Here is a 22,313-nt window from a genome sequence, read left to right as displayed (position 1 = left end):
TTTAAAAAATGTTTTGCTTTCAATCTGTAACTTTCATGTACGGGCAAAGGTGGTGCTCCTGCACTTGGTCTAGAATGGAACTGGGTTTTTAGAATGGAACTGGGTTTCTAGTTTTTGTTTAAATTAGAATTCCTGACGGAATGTGTAGATGTGTAGTGAAGTGAGTTGCCACTAGGAAAATGAAAGTTATCAGTTGCACCTGTAGTTGAATTTGACATGGCTGTAATGATTGAGTTAAATGTTTTCTAGCCCTTTGGGTGCTAAATGATAAGGCTTTAGACTTGTGTGTTTTCACAACACCCTAATGTTTCACAGGGTCCTCCAAGAAGTACACATTCATCTGTAGAAGGGGAAAAAGAAGGTGAGACATGGTTTGAGTCTTCAAATAAAAAGTGATGAGAATATTCTGAGAGATACCGCTCACCTAACTCTGTTGACTGGGGAGGAAGCACCACAGAGTCAATCATGTTTCTTGTTTCATCTGTTTGCTAGTGATCCGTCACCATGAGTACGGATGCTGAGATGCAAATCTACGGCAAGGCTGCCATATACCTCCGCAAGTCTGAGAAGGAGAGGATGGAGGCACAAGCCATGCCCTTTGATTCAAAGAACTCCTGCTATGTGACAGACAAGGTGGAGCTGTACCTTAAGGGTCTGGTCACTGCCAGGGCCGATGGGAAGTGTACTGTAACAGTCACCAAACCTGACGGTTCTAAGGAGGTAAGCCTGATCTGAAAAGTATTCAAATTCAAGTTTGTGCAATTACTCTAAGACTTGAAAAATCAACTAAATGCAAAAAAACTAATACCAATGTTTTTATGCTAGCAGAATAGAACCTTCAAACAGATCATTTTTATTGCTGCTATTTAAAGATGGCTTAAAAAAAAGTGTCAGTGGGTGATAACAAAGTAGTTGATTTTTGTTGATTCAACTATTTCATTAGCAAAAAACATTCAGTCATGTCCACTTTGATCTGCGTGTAATCTATATGTCTGACTGTTTCAGGAAGGAAAAGAGTTCAAAGATGCAGACATCTACGAGATGAACCCCCCTAAGTATGACAAGATTGAGGACATGGCCATGATGACCTACCTGAATGAAGCCTCTGTGTTGTATAACCTCAAAGAGCGTTATGCAGCATGGATGATCTATGTAAGAAACCTGCACATACAAACACACACACACGAACATAATAAATACACAAATACAGTCCTACACATAATGAATGATAGGCGGCAGGTAGCGTAGTGGTTAAGAGCGTTGTGCCAGTAACCGAAAGGTCGCTGGTTCTAATCCCTGAGCCAACTAGGTGAAAAATCTGTCGATGTGCCCTTGAGCAAGGCACTTAACCCTAATTGCTCATGTAAGTCGGTCTAAATATAAGTGACTAAAATGTAAACAGAAACCAAAACATATCAATACAGTAGACCCACATCAGTATACCATAATATACCAAAGTACATCCTCACATAAATCCAGGTAAAAGTCCATCTGACTTTACTAATCCCCTAATTTAATTTAATCACTTTCATCCAGACCTACTCTGGGCTCTTCTGTGCCACGGTGAACCCCTACAAGTGGCTCCCAGTGTACGATGAACAGGTTGTCAACGCCTACAGAGGGAAGAAGAGGGTGGAGGCTCCACCCCATATCTTCTCCGTCTCTGACAACGCCTTTCAGTTCATGATGATTGGTACGAGATCTCATGGATGGATGTATTGGGTGGATTGGATGGATTGGATAGGAGGTTGGATCAATCAATAACATTTATTTATAAATCCCTTTTTACAATAGCAGAAACCAAGTCTAAAACCCCAAACAACAAGTAATGCAGATGTAGAAGCACGGTGAACTCCCTAGAAAGGCAGGAACCTAAGAAGAAACCTAGAGAGGAACCAGGCTCTGAGGGGTGGCCAGTCCTCTTCTGGCACTGCAGGGTTGAGATTACAGTGCATTCGGAAAGTATTCAGACAACGTGACTATTTCCATATTTTGATAAATTACAGCCTTATTATAAAATTAATTAAATTGTTTTTTCCCATAATGACAAAGCAAAAACAGGTTTTTAGACATTATTAGAAATGTATTAGAAATAAAAACCTGAAATATTACATTTACATAAGTAATCAGACACTTTACTCAGTACTTGGTTGAAGCACCTTTTGCAGCGATTACAGCCTCAAGTCTTCTTGGGTATGACGCTACAAGCTTGGCACACCTGTATTTGGGGAGTTTCTCACATTCTTCTCTGCAGATCCTCTCAAGCTCTGTCAGGTTGGATGCACAACTATTTTCAGGTCTCTCCAGAGATGTTCAATTGGATTCAAGTCCGGGCTCTGGCTGGGCCATTCAAGGACATTCAGCGACTTGTCCCAAAGCCACTCCTGTATTGTCTTGGCTGTGTGATTAGGGTCGTTTTCCTGTTGGAAGGTAAACCTTCGCCCCAGTCTGAGGTCCTGAGCGCTCTGGAGCAGGTTTTCATCAAGGATCTCTCTGTACTTTGCTCCGTTCATCTTTCCCTCTATCCTGACTAATCTCCCAGTCCCTGCTGCTGAAAGAACATCCCCACAGCATGATGCTGCCACCCCCATGCTTCACCGTAGGGATGGTGCCAGGTTTCCTCCAGACGTGAAGCTTGGCATTCAGGCCAAAGAGTTCAATCTTGGTTTCATCAGACCAGAGAATCTTGTTTCTCATGGTCTGAGAGTCCTTTAGGTGCCTTTTGGCAAACTCCAAGGGGGCTGTCATGTGCCTTGTAATGAGGAGTGGCTTCCGTCTGGCCACTCTACCATAAAGGCCTGATTGGTGGAGTGCTGCAGAGATGGTTGTCCTTCTGGAAGGTTCTCCCATCTCCACAGACAAACTCTGGAGCTCTGCCAGAGTGACCATCAGGTTCTTGGTCACCTCCCTGACCAAGGCCCTTCTCCCCCGATTGCTCAGATTGGCCGGGCAGCAGCTCTAGGAAGAGTCTTGGTGGTTCCAAACTTCTTCCATTTAAGAATGATGGAGGCCACTGTGTTCTTGGGGTCCTTCAATGCTGCAGATTTCTTTTGTACCCTTCCCCAGATCTGTGCCTCGACACAATGCTGTCTCGGAGCTCTACGGACAATTATTTTGACCTCATGGCTTGGTTTCTGCTCTGACATGAACTGTCCACTGTGGGACCTTATATAGACAGGTGTGTGCCTTTCCAAATAATGTCCAATCAATTGAATTTACCACAGGTGGACTCCAATCAAGTTGTAGAAATATCTCAAGGATGATCAATGGAAACAGGACGCACCTGACCTCATTTTCGAGTCTCATAGAAAAGGGTCTGAGTACTTTGCTCAAACTTCTAAAAATCTGTTTTGGCTTTGTCATTATGGGAGTAAATGTCAGTTGGCTTTTCATAGCCGAGCATTCAGAGGTCGAGATAGCAGGTGCGGTAGAGAGAGAGAGAGAGAGAGAGAGAGAGAGAGAGAGAGAGAGAGAGAGAGAGAGAGAGAGAGAGAGAGAGAGAGAGAGAGAGAGAGAGAGAGAGAGAGAGAGAGAGAGAGAGAGAGAGAGAGAGAGAGAGAGAGAGAGAGAGAGAGAGAGAGAGAGAGATCTGGGACAAGGTAGCACGTCCGGTGAACAGGTCAGGTTCCATAGCCGCAGGCAGAACAGTTGAAACTGGAGCAGCAGCACGACCAGGTGGATTGGGGACAGCCAGGAGTCATCAGGCCAGGTAGTCCTGAGGCATGAGACAGTACTTAAGTTCACACAGGATACCAGATAAGACAGGATAATTTCACCAGATAGGACAGACTGACCCTAGCCCTAGTCTTCAGTAAAGACTTAAAGGTCGCGACCATGGATAGATAAATATGAAGCTCTATGGATGTCCATAAGTGCTGATGGATGGATGAATGGATGGATGAATGGATGAATGGATGGATGGATGGATGAATGGATGAATGGATGGATGAATGGACGGACGGACGGACGGACGGACGGACGGACAGACAGACAGACAGACAGACAGACAGACAGACAGACAGACAGACAGACAGACAGACAGACAGACAGACAGACAGACAGACAGACAGACAGACAGACAGACAGACAGACAGACAGACAGACAGACAGACAGACAGACAGACAGACAGACAGACAGACAGACAGACAGACAGACAGACAGACAGACAGACAGACAGACAGACAGACAGACAGACAGACAGACAGACAGACAGACAGACAGACAGACAGACAGACAGACAGACAGATAGATAGATAGATAGATAGATAGATAGATAGATAGATAAAATATACTTTAGAGAGGTATGTACTGTTTTCTAGTCTAGGTTAAAACAGTTTGCTGGGAATATCCGATTTCACTACCCTTGAATGGAAAATGTTCCAAATTGAAATTCGTGATGATGCTATGAATGCAATAATGTCCCCATAATGTTGCTTGAGTATAATAAGGAATATGTTTTTTGGTTCCAGATAAGGAGAACCAGTCTGTCCTGATTACGTAAGTTGTTTACTAAAATGTCATTGAGAAGCTGTTTCTATTGTAATAAGTTGGGTCTCTTGATGTGATGAAATACATTACATTATGAATGGATTAGAGTATTAGGCTATGTGTAATAATGAGTTGATGAGAAGGAGTATTTGTTAAAGATTTACTTATGTTAGAAAACAGGTCAACAGTGTATTTTTCTATGCTATTTCTTGGTAAAAGACAACACACAAACATGTACCTAAAACCCCTCTGTCATATAAACCAGTGGAGAATCCGGTGCAGGAAAGACTGTCAACACCAAGCGTGTCATCCAGTACTTTGCCACCATTGCAGTGTCTGGTGGCAAGAAGGAAGTAGACCCCAGCAAAATGCAGGTAGGTTGTGCTCATGTTTGGCTTTTTAACACATTTCAGGTTGGCTGGCTGTGTAAAAAAAATTCCAGTGGTGAATCCTGTTTCAAGAAAAGTGTTCAAGCAATCGACAAAAACAAATTTGACCACTTTACTAATTTCTGAGCAACTTGTGTTCTTCTCAATCAGGGGTCTCTTGAGGATCAGATCATTGCAGCTAACCCTCTGCTGGAGTCTTATGGTAATGCCAAGACAGTGAGGAATGACAATTCATCTCGCTTTGTAAGTATGAAGGGCATATTGTGGAAGTGACCTTATATTGGAAAAATGTAATTCAGTAGTTCCCGATTGTTATATCAATAAATGTCCAACAAACTGTAACATTTAAAGGGGTCTATCCAAGTATAATGTTAGATTTATTTGTTGACCTATTTCTAACCCACATGCTCTACTATAGGGTAAATTCATCAGGATTCACTTCCAAGCTGGTAAACTGGCTAAAGCTGACATTGAGACCTGTGAGTTGGTTTTGATTGTTTCTCAATGCTTTCCTAAATTCACACAGATTCTTTTTTGGAGATCCTCAAATGTTATCTAATATTACAATCTCTCTCTCACTCACTCACTCACTCACTCACTCATCTCACTCACTCACTCACTCACTCACTCACTCACTCACTCACTCACTCACTCACTCACTCACTCACTCACTCACTCACTCACTCACTCACTCACTCAATCTTTCTCCCTCAGACCTGCTGGAGAAGTCCAGAGTGTCCTTCCAGCTGCCCGATGAGAGAGGCTACCACATCTTCTTCCAGATGATGACAGGCCACAAACCTGAGATAGTTGGTACGGCAAAGTAGAGGTTCATGGGAAATTATTCCCACCCCCATCTGTGGAACTTATTAAAAATGTTCATAGTCCACACTAATAATACTATTACAATGATTACATCCAAGGTAGCAAGGCATCTAGACATGGGTCAGGTCTTTGGGAAAGATCTATCAAGTAATGCACTGTGATCACACTAGTCCACAAGTCTCAGTCCCCTCTTTTGATGCTATTTATTATATACTACATGTATCCTTGAGTCCATCTATTGAGTAAAGGAGGGAGAGATACTGTAAAGGTAGGACAGCACAATTCTAAGAGATTTAACTGACAAGCTGTTCTCTGTTGTCCACAGAAATGACGCTCATCACCACCAACCCCTACGACTTCCCCATGTGCAGCCAGGGTCAGATCGCTGTGGCCAGCATCAACGACAAGGAAGAGCTGGATGCCACAGACGTGAGTCAAACAAAGGGTTATTTTTATTGTTTGGTTCTAAATGCCTTATGTTAGTTGGGCATGTGCCTCAAGGAACTCTTCATGACTTCACATTTCGCAAGACGTAAGACGTCCACAAGAGAGCGCAACTAAGTGCCCTGTAAAACTCATTTTGTGTCTCCATCTACTAGTGTGTTGGTCAAGAGTCAAAGCTATCCATACCATTCATTCTGGAGTGAGCAGCACTGTAGTGTAACTGAGCGAACTACAGTTCAGTTCATCACTGTTGTACTTCCTCTTTAATGCCAGGATGCCATTACAATCCTGGGCTTCACTAATGAAGAGAAGCTTGGCATCTACAAGCTGACAGGAGCTGTATTGCACCATGGCAACTTGAAATTCAAGCAGAAACAGCGTGAGGAGCAGGCCGAGCCAGACGGCACAGAGGGTGAGTCCCACTCATAGATATAAAATATTGAAAGAATTAGTCCCATTCCCAGTCCCACTCATAGATATACAATATGTAAAGCATTAGTCCCATTCCCAGTCCCACTCATAGATATATAATATGTAAAGCATTAGTCCCATTCCCAGTCCCAAACATAGAAATAGAACACGTAAGACAGACAGTGCCACATGAAAGTCAGGCAGGAGATCATTTCTAGAGAACAAATTCCAACCTCCAGAAATGATGGATGTGGGTGAATCAAAACCTAACCCACAAAGAAGTTAGCCAAACTATTTTGTCAGTGTGACATCAGAAACAAGCCACCTTGTGTGCCTGAGTCTGTTGTTGTTGGTTCTCTCTCTCCAGTGGCTGATAAAATCGCCTACCTGCTGGGCCTGAACTCAGCTGAGATGTTGAAGGCTCTGTGCTACCCCAGAGTGAAGGTCGGCAACGAGTATGTGACCAAGGGACAGACTGTGGCTCAGGTAAGGTGGCCAAACACAGCATCTACCATTTTCTGAGCATTATCATTATTTAGGGAACGAGTCTATTGCTTTTTTTGAATAGTGATGTTGTTTATCACCTTATCACTGGACATGGTCAATATCTCATGTATTAATTTGATGGATTATCATTGCAGGTTAATAACTCAGTCAGTGCTCTGGCCAAGTCCATCTATGAGAGGATGTTCTTGTGGATGGTCATCCGTATCAACGAGATGTTGGACACCAAGAATCCAAGGCAGTTCTATATCGGTGTGCTTGACATTGCCGGTTTTGAGATCTTTGACGTGAGTATGAGACCAGAACAAGATAATTCATTTAGATTGAGATGGATTACAGCCTTGTATGATGAAATTATCCCTTTTAAAACTCCATCAACAGTACAACAGCATGGAACAGCTGTGCATCAACTTCACCAATGAGAAACTGCAACAGTTTTTCAACCACACCATGTTCGTCCTGGAGCAAGAGGAGTACAAGAAGGAGGGAATTGTCTGGGCCTTCATTGACTTCGGCATGGACTTGGCTGCCTGCATTGAGCTTATTGAGAAGGTAAGCTGTCTGTGAGGATTATACTGGACCGCAACAGCAAAGCTCTTAGGGAGCGCAGTGTGAGATATTATCACAGTGGTACAACGCATCTGACTGTTGAGAACTCAATATGTTTCCTATTATGTCCCAAAATTAATATAATCCTGTAATAGCATGTTTGCTAAAGGAATGAATGTAATCCTAAATGTAAATATCACTCATTTGATATTCATCTCTTTTCGTAAAGCCATTGGGCATCTTCTCCATCCTTGAAGAGGAGTGCATGTTCCCCAAGTCTTCAGACACTACCTTCAAGGACAAGCTGTACTGCCAACATCTTGGGAAAACAAAGGCGTTTGAGAAGCCCAAGCCTGCCAAAGGCAAGGCAGAGGCCCACTTCTCCCTGGTGCACTACGCTGGTATTGTGGACTACAACATCACTGGCTGGCTGGAGAAGAACAAGGATCCCCTGAACGACTCAGTTTGTCAGTTATACGGGAAGTCTGGAGTCAAAATTCTGGCTGCCCTGTATCCTCCTCCCCCACCTGAGGGTAAGACTAGCATCACGTCAAAATATTTAATTAAGCACCAGTTATAACTCAGAACAAATGTTCTTTAAAGTCTTTGAATGAAAGACAATTTCTCAGGGTTTATCACTGAGTTGATTTACTCATACACTCGGTTAATTCAATCATACAATAAGTGCTATTTTACATAATCTCATTGGCAGCATTTGCCTCTAGATAAGTGTGAAGTTAACCAGAGATTCTCTGGTTTATAATTAATGTGCTTGCTGAAGACAAGACCACTGTAGTTTTCTTACATACTCTTATTATTATTTTATTTATTCCACCCGCTCTAGGAAATATACTTTTCTAGTTATCTTTAACTTTTCCCCATTTTAACAGATAAAGCCAAGAAAGGAGGCAAGAAGAAGGGTGGTTCCATGCAGACTGTGTCCTCCCAGTTCAGGGTGAGCTTTTGAAACGTGTATATTCAGTCCCTCAAAAGGTGCATTGATTATAATAAATAATTTATCTGAAAATCGTTTGTAACCCTCTTACAGGAGAACTTACATAAGCTGATGACCAACTTGAGGAGCACTCATCCTCACTTTGTGCGCTGCCTGATCCCCAACGAGTCAAAGACTCCAGGTACAAGAAATATTGAGTTAAATATTACATCTTATCAGTACATTATCAGTGACTTTAACAAGCCCAATCTTTAACCTGTTTACGGGCATTAAAAGAGACTTGGTTTGTTTTACCAGGTCTGATGGAGAACTTCCTGGTTATCCACCAGCTCAGGTGTAATGGTGTACTGGAGGGTATCAGGATCTGCAGAAAGGGCTTCCCCAGCAGAATCATCTATGCTGACTTCAAGCAGAGGTACACACACACACACACACACACACACAGAAATATCTGCTCCAAGGGATTCCTCAGCATCAGAATAGGCTTACCTTTTACGTAATATAACCAACCTATTACAGCTTGACATACTTTAAAACTGTCTCTTCATTCAGGTACAAAGTACTGAATGCCAGTGTCATCCCCGAGGGCCAGTTCATGGACAACAAGAAGGCTTCTGAGAAGCTGCTTGGGTCCATTGATGTGAATCACGAAGATTACAAGTTTGGACACACCAAGGTCAGTCAAATACCCCAGCAAAAGCTGACAACAAAACACATTTTCAATGATAATTTAAACCCTTACCATATAAAATCTCTCCAGTTGATCTATCCATCCTTTTGTTCGTTCTTCTTCATTTAACTAAAGGAAAAGGTGGAAAAACATTGTAGTTTTTTTCTTCTTCAAAATCATGTATAGAAGAGAAACTAAACTCATTATCATGTGCATTGTGTTAGAGGGGTATGACTGCAGTTATCTGCATCTGTGTACATTATTAATCTACAACTGTACAATAACTAACAACTTAGAAACATCCTATCCCATGGTTTGTTTGTAACCATTGCAAAGTTAATGTTGTTCAAAACTATCTAGTGGAGTTGTTCCCCTCTTTTGATTCAACCCTTTCTATCTGTCACCATCTGTGGTTCCATTGACCATGCTAACCTGTGTCTCAGGTGTTCTTCAAAGCCGGTCTTCTGGGTGTCCTGGAGGAGATGAGAGATGAGAAGCTGGCCTCTCTGGTCGGCATGCTCCAGGCTCTCAGCCGTGGATTCCTCATGAGGAGAGAGTTCACCAAGATGATGGAGAGGAGGTGAGGAATAGTGGACATCTTGGCAAAGCTTTCTGTCAACCACCTGTATCTAATGCATTATGATGACATGCTGTATATGCCGTGAGTTGTTCAGAATGAGAAAGTACGTCTTATAATGATCTATTAAAGCTTTTGGTTAATTCATTTATAAAGTCAAAAAATGGATGTAGCAAATAAGGATTCTATCTTTATAGCTTCAGTTTGGGGTTTGGCTGTTCAATTGTCATTTAGATTTGTGGTATTTACCCATTCATTCTTGAAGAATATAAAATGAATCATGAGCTTAGCATGACCGTCAGTCGTTGCATCTAGGACGCTCTCTATGAATTTAAGAGGGGTGACACTTCCCTAGCCCCATTCCTCAGCTGTAAACAAACAGTGGCTGGGGTGTTCTGTTTTGTTGTTCTTTGAATCCCAGAATGTAGCTTTAAGCATGTCACTCACCATGCCACCCTATCCTTTCTGTCGACCAGAGAATCCATTTACGCCATCCAGTACAACGTCCGTTCATTCATGAATGTGAAAACCTGGCCATGGATGAAGTTGTACTTCAAGATCAAGCCCCTGCTGCAGAGCGCTGAGACTGAGAAGGAGCTGGCCAACATGAAGGAGAACTATGAGAAGATGAAGACAGACCTGGCCAAGGCTCTGGCGACGAAGAAGCAAATGGAGGAGAAGTTGGTGTCCCTGACGCAGGAGAAGAATGACCTGGCACTCCAAGCCGCATCTGTGAGTGAAAAACAACCCTCATATGGGCACATTTACACACACATGAATACATATGTATGAACACACTGTGAAGTATTGCCCATGTTATATATTTAATGAATTTCTATTGATTTGCTCTGACCTTGAATATATAAAGTGAGGCCGCTGATCTTTTCTTGTGTTCTGAAACCAGGAAGTAGAGAGTCTGAACGATGCTGAGGAAAGGTGCGAGGGGCTCATCAAGAGCAAGATCCAGCAGGAGGCTAAACTCAAAGAGACGACCGAGAGGCTGGAGGATGAGGAGGAGATCAATGCTGAGTTGACTGCCAAGAAGAGGAAGCTGGAGGATGAGTGCTCTGAGCTGAAGAAGGACATTGATGACCTGGAGCTCACCCTGGCCAAAGTGGAGAAGGAGAAGCACGCCACTGAAAACAAGGTCTAGTGTCTTACCATAGACAGTCTAACCAAACAATAATCCAAACAATAATCAACTCAAAACATAGCTTAACAGAAATGGAATTCAAGTTGTATTGTGGGTGCAGGAAAAAATAAGACACAAAATAGTGAAATTTCAGTTTCGGGGTACTCCCCACATTCATTGCATGTTCTGTTCCCCCTCATTTATGACTTCCACTCAGTACACTGGTATGGTGTACACTGCCATCTAGTGTTGAATCTATAGTACAGTACATGTTGACACATTTATAATTTAAACGAACGCAATACATAACAAACTAAATCTCCCCTTTATGGTGAAGTATAATTATGTTGTGACCATGTTCAGGTTAAAAACCTGACAGAGGAGATGGCATCTATGGATGAGAGTGTTGCCAAGCTGACCAAGGAGAAGAAATCCCTCCAAGAGGCCCACCAGCAGACACTGGACGACCTGCAGGCAGAGGAGGACAAAGTCAACACTCTGACCAAGGCCAAGACCAAGCTGGAACAGCAAGTGGACGACGTGAGTGGAGTTTGACATTTTTGCCATGATAGAATGTAAGATGATATTATCTTCAGTTGTTTAGATTTAAACAATATATGTGTTTTTATCTTATAGCTTGAGGGTTCTCTGGAGCAAGAGAAGAAGCTCCGTATGGACCTTGAGAGATCCAAGAGAAAGCTGGAGGGAGATCTGAAACTGGCCCAGGAGTCCATAATGGACCTGGAGAATGACAAGCAGCAAGCTGATGAGAAAATCAAGAAGTAAACACAAACAAATGACAACAGTATCAGCTGCTATAATGGTTGTTCTTGACTAATTCTTGTAATTATGAATTAGCATTTGCATGTGATTCTTAAAAGCAATGTGAATGGGATTATACTCCCTTTACACTAACAAACCTAAACCAACTCTGCAATCAACGTGTTTGTGTTTTTTAGGAAGGAGTTTGAGACCACTCAGCTCCTCAGCAAGATTGAGGATGAGCAGTCTCTGGGAGCTCAGCTGCAGAAGAAGATCAAGGAACTCCAGGTACAGTACAGGATATACGCTCCAGTACAGAAAAGCACACAATCATTTCCTGAAAAACATTATTCTGGTAGCACACATTTTTCCCAGTTGCTTCTGTAGATTGGAAGATGGTGCTTCTTACCATTGTGGTTTTGGTTCCTGCATGGGACACTGTCTACTGAATATTTTACTGTAACTGGCTTTGTATTAACACATTTATGCAAAATATAAATACTATTATTATTTTGTGTGGTTCATTTGTTTCAATTGTATTGTAGTGTTCATCCCCCCTGCTCTTGTCCCCTGTTCTAGGCCCGTATTGAGGAGCTGGAGGAGGAAATTGAGGCTGAGCGTGCTGCCAGGGCTAAGGTTGAGAAGCAGAGGGCCGATCTCTCCAGGGAACTTGAGGAGATCAGCGAGAGGCTGGAAGAGGCCGGAGGCGCCACTGCTTCTCAGATTGAGATGAACAAGAAGCGTGAGGCTGAGTTCCAGAAGCTGCGTCGTGATCTTGAAGAGTCCACCCTGCAGCACGAGGCCACAGCCGCCGCTCTGCGAAAGAAGCAGGCCGACAGTGTGGCTGAGCTCGGAGAGCAGATCGACAACCTGCAGCGCGTCAAGCAGAAGCTGGAGAAGGAGAAGAGCGAATACAAGATGGAGATTGATGACCTCTCCAGCAACATGGAGGCCGTCGCCAAGGCTAAGGTGAGTAGTGATGTTTTGGTCAAGCAGTGTTGAGGAGTGTCAACTACATTACCATTCAAGTGAACTAATGTTCAATCAATCAATCAATCAAATGTATTTATAAAGCCCTTTTAAAATCAGCAGATGTCACACAGTGCTATACAGAAACCGAGCTTAAAACCCCAAACAGCAAGCAATGCAGATGTAGAAGCACGGTGGCTAGGAAAAACTCCCTAGAAAGGCAGAAACCTAGGAAGAAACCTAGAGAGGAACCAGGCTCTGAAGGGTGGCCAGTCCCCTTATGGCTGTGCCTGGTGGAGATTATAACTGTACATGGCCATTAAGGCCATCTTTTTCTCCAAGATGTTCAAACGTCCATAGATGACCAGCAGGGTCAAATAATAATCACAGTGGTTGTCGAGGTTGCAACAGGTAATAATAATATGCCATTTAGCAGACGCTTTTATCCAAAGCAACTTACAGTCATGTGTGCATAATTATTTTTTTTTTGTGTATGGGTGGTCCCGGGAATCAAACCCACTACCTTGGCATTACAAGCGCCGTGCTCTACCAGCTGAGCTACAGAGGACCACACAGGTCAGCACATCAGGAGTAAATGTCAGTTGGCTTTTCATAGCCGGGCATTTAGAGGTTGAAATAGTAGGTAAGGTAGAGAGACAGAGTTGAAAACGGTAGGTCTGGGACAAGGTAGCACGTCCGGTGAACAGGTCAGGGTTCTACTACCCTGAGACAAGGCTGATTATAGCCCACGAAGATCTCCTCCACTGCACGAGCCAGAGGCGGTGACAAACCGGACAGGAAGATCACGTCAGTGACTCAACCCACTCAAGTGACGCACCCCTTCTAGGGATGGCATGGAAAGCACCAGTAAGCCAGTGACTCAGCCCCCGTAATAGGGTCAGAGGCAGAGAATCCCAATGGAGAGACGGGAATCGGCCAGGCAGAGACAGCAAGGGCGGTTCGTTGCTCCAGTGCCTTTCCGTTCACCTTCGCACCCCTGGGCCAGACTACACTCAATCATAGGACCTACTGAAGAGATGAGTCTTCAGTAAAGACTTAAAGGTCGAGACCGAGTCTGCGTCTCTCACATGGATAGGCAGACCATTCCATAAAAATTTAGCTCTATAGGAGAAAGCCCTGCCTCCTCCTGTTTGCTTAGAAATTCTAGGGACAATAAGGAGGCCTGCATCTTGTGACCATAGCGTACGTGTAGGTATGTACGGCAGGACCAAATCGGAGAGATAGGTAGGAGAAAGCCTATGTAATGCTTTGTAGGTTAGCAGTAAAACCTTGAAATCAGTCCTAGCCTTAACAGGAAGCCAGAGGCTAGCACTGGAGTAATATGATCAAATGTTGAAATGAAAAAAGTTGATAATTGGTAATGTGTTAAATGAAGATTGATTAAATGGTTTTTAAAAAGTTACAACCGTGAAGTTTTTTTATTTTTAAGTTAGCCAAGTAGATATCCAAGTAGCATCAAACAGCACAGCAGCACAGAGACAAGTAACACGCTCAAAACGGAAGTTGACAGGAGTCCCATATATAAAGTAATGATGGAACATGCATCCAGGGTGAGAAAGTTGAATGAAAAAAGTAGAGCGAGAAAAAAAAATATATATATATACAGCTCTGGAAAAAATTACTTGTGTCATGCACAAAGTAGATGTCCTAACCGACTTGCCAAATCTATAGTTTGTTAACAAGAAATTTGTGGAGTGCTTGAAAAACTAGTTTTAATGACTCCAACCTAAGTGTATGTAAACTTCCGACTTCTACTGTAAATATTTATATTCAGCTCTGTAAAAAAGTAAGAGGCCACTGCAAAATTATCAGTTTCTCTGGTTTTACTATTTATAGGTATGTGTTTGGGTAAAAATAAAATGTCTGTTTTATTCTATAAACTACTGACAACATTTCTCCCAAATTCCAAATGACATATTGTCATTTAGAACATTTATTTGCAGAAAATGACAACTGGTCAAAATAAGAAAAAAGATGCAGTGTTGTCAGACCTCGAATAATGCAAAGAAAATAAGTTCATGTTCATTTTTAAACAACACAATACTAATGTTTTAACTTAGGAACAGTTCAGAAATCAATATTTGGTGGAATAACCCTGATTTTCAATCACAGCTTTCATGCATCTTGGCATGCTCTCCAACAGTCTTTCACATTGATGTTGGGTGACTTTATGCCACTCCTGGCGCAGAAATTGAAGCAGCTCGGCTTTGTTTGATGGCTTGTGACCATCCATCTTCCTCTTGATCACATTCCAGAAGTTTTCAATGGGGTTCAGGTCTGGAGATTGGGCTGGCCATGACAGGGTCTTGATCTGGTGGTCCTCCATCCACACCTTGATTGACCTGGCTGTGTGGCATGGCGCATTGTCCTGCTGGAAAAACCAATCCTCAGAGTTGGGGAACAATGTCAGAGCAAAAGGAAGCAAGTTTTCTTCCAGGACAACCTTGTACATGGCTTGATTCATGCGTTTCTGTCCCCAATGTCTGCTGCTTGAACTTGTTCTTATGAACCGCCGTCATTGAAATTTTAAGGATGGAAGCAACCTGACGCTCACTGTATCCCTCTGCCAGTAAAGCCAGAATTGAACCCTTCTTTTCCTCACTCAAAACATTCCTTTTCAACTCTTTTGGCATGGTCAATAGTTATTTTTTGATTAACATTACTTTTGAGGTACTATTAGCACTGTTTTTGCCATCCAGCTGGTCCTATTGCAAGAGGATAGTGATGACCACAGCAGTGGTTTTTATACTTTTCCTCGTTAAATAAGATTTGGTTCAGGTGATCACCTAATCAGTACATAATTCAGTAGAATAAGGTGTGCCTGTGTTGAAATTCAACAGACACTGGAATGGAATGGCTGTCATACATGTAGAGATGCTGATTTAAGAAATATTTGCAATGGTCTCGTTTATTTTTTTCCAGAGCTGTATATATATATATATATATATATATATATATAAGACGTTATAAGACGTTGGTAATGTCTTAAATGAAGATTGATTAAATGGTTAAAAAAAAAGTAAAAACCATAACGTTTTTTTCTTTTTTTAAAGTTAGCCAAGTAGGTAGCCTAGTAGGTAGCCAAGTAGGTAGCCAAGTAGGTAGCCAAGTAGAAACAAACAGCACAGCAGCACAGAGACAAGTGACACACTCAAAACGGAAGTGATGAAAGTCCCATATATAAACGAATGATGGAACATGTTTCACAAACAGGGCAATCTAGAGAAGATGTGCCGTACTCTAGAGGACCAGCTGAGCGAGCTCAAGACTAAGAATGATGAGAATGTTCGCCAGGTCAACGACATCAGCGGACAGAGGGCCAGACTCCTGACAGAAAATGGTACCGTCAACAATGAACAACAATCCAATGCTTTCCTTCAGTAAAACACAATAACGTGTTGGGGGCTGTATCCACATAGTTTCTACTGTACTATTCACCACCTAACATTGCCCTACGATACCTCCAAATACATTTTCAATCTTAGAGAACAGAGACCCTATTAACTAGATATCCCTCTATCCCTGCAGGTGAGTTTGGCCGCCAGCTGGAGGAGAAGGAAGCCCTGGTGTCTCAGCTGACCAGAGGAAAACAGGCCTTCACCCAGCAGGTGGAGGAGCTGAAGAGGGCGATTGAGGAGGAGGTCAAGGTAAAATGGACTCCACCGTCCATAGAGTTTAGAGCTATATCTTCTTATAGATGGTGACTACGTGACCCTCAGAGTCACCTTTTATCTCTCCACCCTCAGAGACTCCTATTGTCTCTCCACCCTCAGAGACTCCTACTGTCTCTCCACCCTCAGAGACTCCTACTGTCTCTCCACCCTCAGAGACTCCTACTGTCTCTCCACCCTCAGAGACTCCTACTGTCTCTCCACCCTCAGAGACTTCTACTGTCTCTCCACCCTCAGAGACTCCTACTGTCTCTCCACCCTCAGAAACTCCTACTGTCTCTCCACCCTCAGAGACTTCTAATGTAATTTGTTTGACTATCTCTAATCTCTCTTTTTGTCTTTCTCTTTCGCAGGCTAAAAATGCACTGGCCCATGGTGTCCAATCTGCCCGCCATGACTGTGACCTCCTGAGGGAGCAGTTTGAGGAGGAGCAGGAGGCCAAGGCAGAGCTGCAACGCGGTATGTCCAAGGCCAACAGTGAGGTGGCTCAGTGGAGGACTAAGTATGAAACTGATGCCATCCAGCGCACAGAGGAGCTGGAGGAGGCCAAGTGAGTCGCACGCAACAGAAAAAAAAAATATATATATAGGGTGTGGATGTTGAGGGTGGTAGAGGGCTCAGAGAAAATGTTACGTCAATATGTATTGTTTGTCAACATAAAATAAAAATACACCATAAAACCACCCTCTGTTGTCCAACAGGAAGAAGCTGGCCCAGCGTCTTCAGGATGCTGAGGAGACCATTGAGGCGACCAACTCCAAGTGCGCTTCCCTGGAGAAGACCAAGCAGAGGCTGCAGGGAGAGGTGGAGGACCTCATGATTGACGTTGAGAGAGCCAACGCATTGGCCGCCAACCTCGACAAGAAGCAGAGGAACTTTGATAAGGTAAAAATGAATAAACCTATATTTTATATCAATTGTATAATTGTTGCATATTACTAATTTAAAAACTCTTCATCAATGACTTCTAATGAAAATCCCATGTATTTCCCTAGGTTCTGGCAGAGTGGAAGCAGAAGTATGAGGAGGGTCAGGCTGAGCTGGAAGGAGCTCAGAAGGAGGCTCGCTCTATGAGCACTGAACTCTTCAAGATGAAGAACTCCTACGAGGAGGCTCTGGATCATCTGGAGACTCTGAAGAGAGAGAACAAGAACCTGCAACGTGAGCATTTAACAGCAATTAATTTTGGCTCATGTTTGACTAGTGTTTTGAAAGTGAGGGGAACAGTAATCATCAAAACTACTACTACACAATTTCAGAAATGTCATGTACAGTATAATTTATTTCTTAATTTTAACTTGTAGTCGGTATTCCTTTGAACAACCCAAAGAAGTGAAAGGCGATTAGATTTGCAAGACCCTATGAAGTGCTGTTAATGAATTAAATGTTAATATGATTTAATGTAAAATTCAGTACATTGGCGATATCCACTGAAAATCTCCCAAGTCTAAACTGCTCCTGTGTGTGTGTGTGTGCAGAGGAGATCTCTGACCTGACTGAGCAGATCGGAGAGACTGGCAAGAGCATCCATGAGCTGGAGAAGGCCAAGAAGACCGTGGAGACAGAGAAGTCTGAGATCCAGACCGCTCTGGAGGAGGCTGAGGTACAAACTACAGCTGTTTGATAGGAAAAGCAGTGTTACACTAGCCAATGCCAGCTACAGTCTAATGCTCCCTGTATTGGTGTTTATTGTAGTCATACATATTTAATTCCGACATCCAAATGTATTGAACACAATTGGCCTGACTGCTTCTGTTTGTCCAGGGCACACTGGAGCACGAGGAATCCAAGATTCTGCGTGTGCAGCTGGAGCTCAACCAGATCAAGGGTGAGGTGGACAGGAAGATTGCTGAGAAGGATGAGGAGATGGAGCAGATCAAGAGGAACAGCCAGAGGGTGGTTGACTCCATGCAGAGCACCCTGGACTCTGAGGTCAGGAGCAGGAATGATGCCCTGAGGGTGAAGAAGAAGATGGAGGGAGACCTGAACGAGATGGAGATCCAGCTGAGCCACTCCAACAGGCAGGCCGCTGAGGCCCAGAAACAGCTGAGGAACGTCCAGGGACAGCTCAAGGTAAAGGGACTAGGACATCAGGTTCAAAACCTAAACATGGCTAGGGATTTGTTTGTGAATCTGAGAAATTAAAAAGAGTGGTTTATGTACTAAAGGTAACGATACTGGAGAAATTCGTACCAATTTACATTTCTGTCACTGATCGATCCTATCGCCCCTACTTCCACAAGTCCTAATGAACATATGTCATTGTGAACCCCAGGATGCCCAATTGCACCTTGATGACGCTGTTCGTGTCGCAGAGGACATGAAGGAACAGGCAGCCATGGTGGAGCGCAGAAACGGTCTGATGGTGGCTGAAATCGAGGAGCTTAGAGTTGCTCTGGAGCAGACAGAGAGAGGCCGCAAAGTGGCTGAGACTGAGCTGGTAGACGCCAGCGAGCGTGTTGGACTGCTGCACTCCCAGGTATGGGTCAAAAGCCATTTCCAATGGAAGTCAACCAAGCATACAGTTTAAACACACCTGGAATTTGACAGTGCTTACTTTAGATTTTCATAATTTCAGCCTTGTGACTTGTAAGTTCTCTTGAGAGTTTAAAAAATCGTCTTATTTCATCCTTCAGAACACCAGCCTTCTGAACACCAAGAAGAAGTTGGAGACTGACCTGGTGCAGGTGCAGGGAGAGGTGGACGATATTGTCCAGGAGGCCAGGAATGCAGAGGAGAAGGCCAAGAAGGCCATCACTGACGTGAGTTCTTTAATTACATCGACTTGATTTGTCCCCAAGTGCCAATGGTAGCTGGGCTGGTTAAGAACAACAAAGATCTTAGAGGGGCGTTATGATTGGTGCCAATTGGTGCATAAATTAAACAAACTACTTTTCCAGGCGGCCATGATGGCTGAGGAGCTGAAGAAGGAGCAGGACACCAGCTCTCACCTGGAGAGGATGAAGAAGAACCTGGAGGTCACAGTCAAGGACCTGCAGCACCGCCTGGATGAGGCTGAGAATCTGGCCATGAAGGGAGGCAAGAAGCAGCTCCAGAAACTGGAGTCCAGGGTGAGTTAACAGCAGGGTGGATTATGGTGGATTGAAAGACAGATTGCTGGAAATGTATTTGATCATATAAAAATACATAATAGCCTCCATGCAGGTTTACTGTTACTTCTGTAGTGCATGGCATGACTAATCAAGTCTCGGGCCCTGGGAAATGTTAAGTCCCCCTTCTTGGCATTAGAGAGAAAATGTTGCCGTTTTAAAGCTAATTTCCTGCAATTCTACAAATGTTGCCTTTTTAAATGTTAAATGATGGTGCATTTATGACCATAACAAAACAAATTATAATAATTCTACACTTATTTAGTGGAGTTGAGCCAAGACCTTCAAATAAATACAAATGTATTACTCTAGTTGTCGCAGGCTTGTACAGTTGTCGCAGCAGAATTCTTCTAAACTGCCATTTCATTAGTAGTAAGAATAAACAACAAATATAAATTCACAATACACATCAACACACAATATAATGTACATTCATCCACTTTATCTCATAGTAATCATTTGTTACATCTAGTTACATTTGTTTCATTTCTCTCTATAGCGACATGTCTCATTCACCGGCCGTTGCTAGGGAAGCTAGCGTTGCTATGCAGGTTTACCAGCCAGCAGGCTAACGGCTGAATTAGTTTGTAGGCTAGCGGACTTTAATAAGTTCATAAAACCTGAAAACACAACATAACATCTTAACAAACATATGTACATACTCCAGAAACATTACCGTCTCGAATATAGTGCTTTCCCAGTCGCTTACCTTCAAAATAAAGATATACCAATGTTTTTATGTCGGTGCTTCTGTCTTGCTGTTGGCTCACTTTGCAAACTTCTCTCAACTGTCATAGCGCGAGCCTCCCATAATAGAAGAAATCTCATAACATTAAAACATGCGAGTGGCGTCCTCTAGTGGCCATACTGGTGCTGCACCAGAAACTGCAAACACATGACAAAATGGATAAATAGTCATATTACAAATACAAGAAGAATTGACTTGTGAGCCTCCCTGACCCGTTCTTTATTTTACATAAATTGTGGATTAATAATTTTACATTGTACTGTATTGCACTCTCTAAACTTTTTCCAAAGATCCCTGGTTGTTTAATCCGTTCTTGCTAGAAATATTCATAAACACATTTAAATGTAAATTCCTCTTTGGGAACCACTGACCTAGATAATGAAAAGTTGTTGGTATTATTACAGACCCCTACAATTAAATGTTTAAAAGTACATAGGGACAGATAACAATTGTGCCTCCTTGACTGGGTAGAACACTACACGTCTGTGTTACAAAGATTTGTTAAGTCTGATTTCACCACCTCAAACAAATACGTTTATTTCTTCCACAAAGGTGCGTGAGCTCGAGACTGAGGTGGAGGCCGAGCAGAGAAGAGGTGTAGACGCAGTCAAGGGAGTCCGCAAGTATGAGCGCAGAGTCAAGGAGCTCACTTACCAGGTAAGAGAAAGTGCCTTCTTCACACACTTGACACTAACACAGACAGGTTTGTGTATACAACTATGGGACATTGATTCTTTGATCTTCTCCCACAGACTGAGGAGGATAAGAAGAACGTTAGCAGACTTCAGGACCTGGTAGATAAGCTGCAGTTGAAAGTGAAGGCCTACAAGAGGAATTCTGAGGAAGCGGTGAGTCAAATACTCTGAAAGCATACATTTGAAAATGTATTTTCTCCCTACAAAACGTAATGTCCATACGGTTTAGTTGAAGTGTTGCTACGGCACATCAGTCAACAAGGACTCAATTGATATTGCAAGTCATTACTGAAGAAATTATACACATTTCTGAGTGCCTCCTATGCCTATGTGTTACTAACTTAAAGGAGAGGGGGTTGAATATTAATTTGCTGGTCTAGTGGTGGTGTTGGAGGCAGCGGTTTGATCCCCTGTTCCTCCACTCACTTTCTCTGCTGTATCATCTATCTTCCTATATATGTTGCTATCCTAAATCGGTCTATATTTTTGTTGTTGAAAATACCTTTAAAAACAGATTTTTTATTTGCTACCTGAAGCATCAAACCTTAAATGCTGATGTTTCGCTCTCCATCTCTTTTCTTCACCCAGGAGGAAGCAGCCAATAGCCATATGTCTAAGTTCAGGAAGGTTCAGCATGAGCTGGAGGAGGCTGAGGAGCGTGCTGACATCGCTGAGACTCAGGTCAACAAGCTCAGAGCCAAGACCCGTGACACTGGAAAGGTACAGAACTGCTGCTAAACCTAAACCTGACTGATGTTCAAATATGACCACATCAACACCACCTATGATTCAGTCTTCACAGAGGTCAACACATACCTTTTACACTCACTCAACTGTATTTAAGATCTTTGAGAAGCACATTTCAGGTAGGGCAAAAAAATCTAATAAGATTAATTCAGTTAGTACTTCACCCTGAAAATCCAAGCTGAGTGCTGAGCATTAAATGCTTGATCCATTATATTCTTTCCAAGTGTTCATCTATTTATCATGTTCATTATTATTACTGATCCATTATATTCTATCCAAGTCTATCCATATATTTATCATGTTCATTTTTATTACTGATCCATTATATTCTATCCAAGTCTATCCATATATTTATCATGTTCATTATTATTACTGATCCATTATATTCTATCCAAGTGTTCATCTATTTATCATGTTCATTATTATTACTGATCCATTATATTCTTTCTTTCTTCTTACAGGGCAAAGAAGTTGCTGAATAAACAAGACCAAGTCTTATCATTTTCCTGTGTTGCATAAAATATGATTTTCATGGTGAAATGTTGAGCATTGATTAAAAAGATGTAGACCTACATACACTTCCTTTGTGACTGTGGACTTATTACTTAGCAAACAGCTTTTTCATACCATAAAAATATTGTACTT

General features: G+C 42.6%; 2 protein-coding genes across 1 annotated transcript; both read left to right on the top strand.

Annotated features, from left to right (window-relative positions):
• LOC311124706 (myosin heavy chain, fast skeletal muscle-like) overlaps positions 1 to 22,313 on the top strand; it is a gene marked incomplete at both ends in the record, with an annotated part of 131,900 nt that overhangs the window by 51,948 nt on the left and 57,639 nt on the right.
• On the top strand, positions 505 to 22,150 carry LOC311124707 (myosin heavy chain, fast skeletal muscle-like; the record flags this gene model as incomplete). Its single annotated transcript, XM_084198813.1, has 39 exons — positions 505 to 720; positions 1,006 to 1,152; positions 1,537 to 1,693; positions 4,471 to 4,498; positions 4,755 to 4,863; positions 5,029 to 5,121; positions 5,297 to 5,357; positions 5,593 to 5,691; positions 6,029 to 6,132; positions 6,421 to 6,559; positions 6,926 to 7,044; positions 7,200 to 7,349; positions 7,444 to 7,614; positions 7,841 to 8,144; positions 8,502 to 8,566; positions 8,660 to 8,747; positions 8,864 to 8,981; positions 9,119 to 9,242; positions 9,680 to 9,816; positions 10,290 to 10,545; positions 10,718 to 10,960; positions 11,309 to 11,485; positions 11,582 to 11,727; positions 11,905 to 11,995; positions 12,287 to 12,676; positions 15,911 to 16,037; positions 16,226 to 16,344; positions 16,722 to 16,918; positions 17,070 to 17,253; positions 17,364 to 17,529; positions 17,847 to 17,971; positions 18,133 to 18,441; positions 18,644 to 18,847; positions 19,005 to 19,130; positions 19,269 to 19,439; positions 20,779 to 20,883; positions 20,979 to 21,074; positions 21,510 to 21,641; positions 22,130 to 22,150. 39 exons carry the CDS (start codon positions 505 to 507, stop codon positions 22,148 to 22,150), a joined length of 5,814 nt encoding a protein of 1,937 aa, XP_084054939.1.

Source organism: Coregonus lavaretus (genome assembly GCF_964263955.1).
Source record: "Coregonus lavaretus genome assembly, contig: HAP1_SCAFFOLD_79, whole genome shotgun sequence".
NCBI classification, from domain to species: domain Eukaryota; kingdom Metazoa; phylum Chordata; class Actinopteri; order Salmoniformes; family Salmonidae; genus Coregonus; species Coregonus lavaretus.
This window is presented reverse-complemented; position numbering and strand designations above follow the sequence as displayed.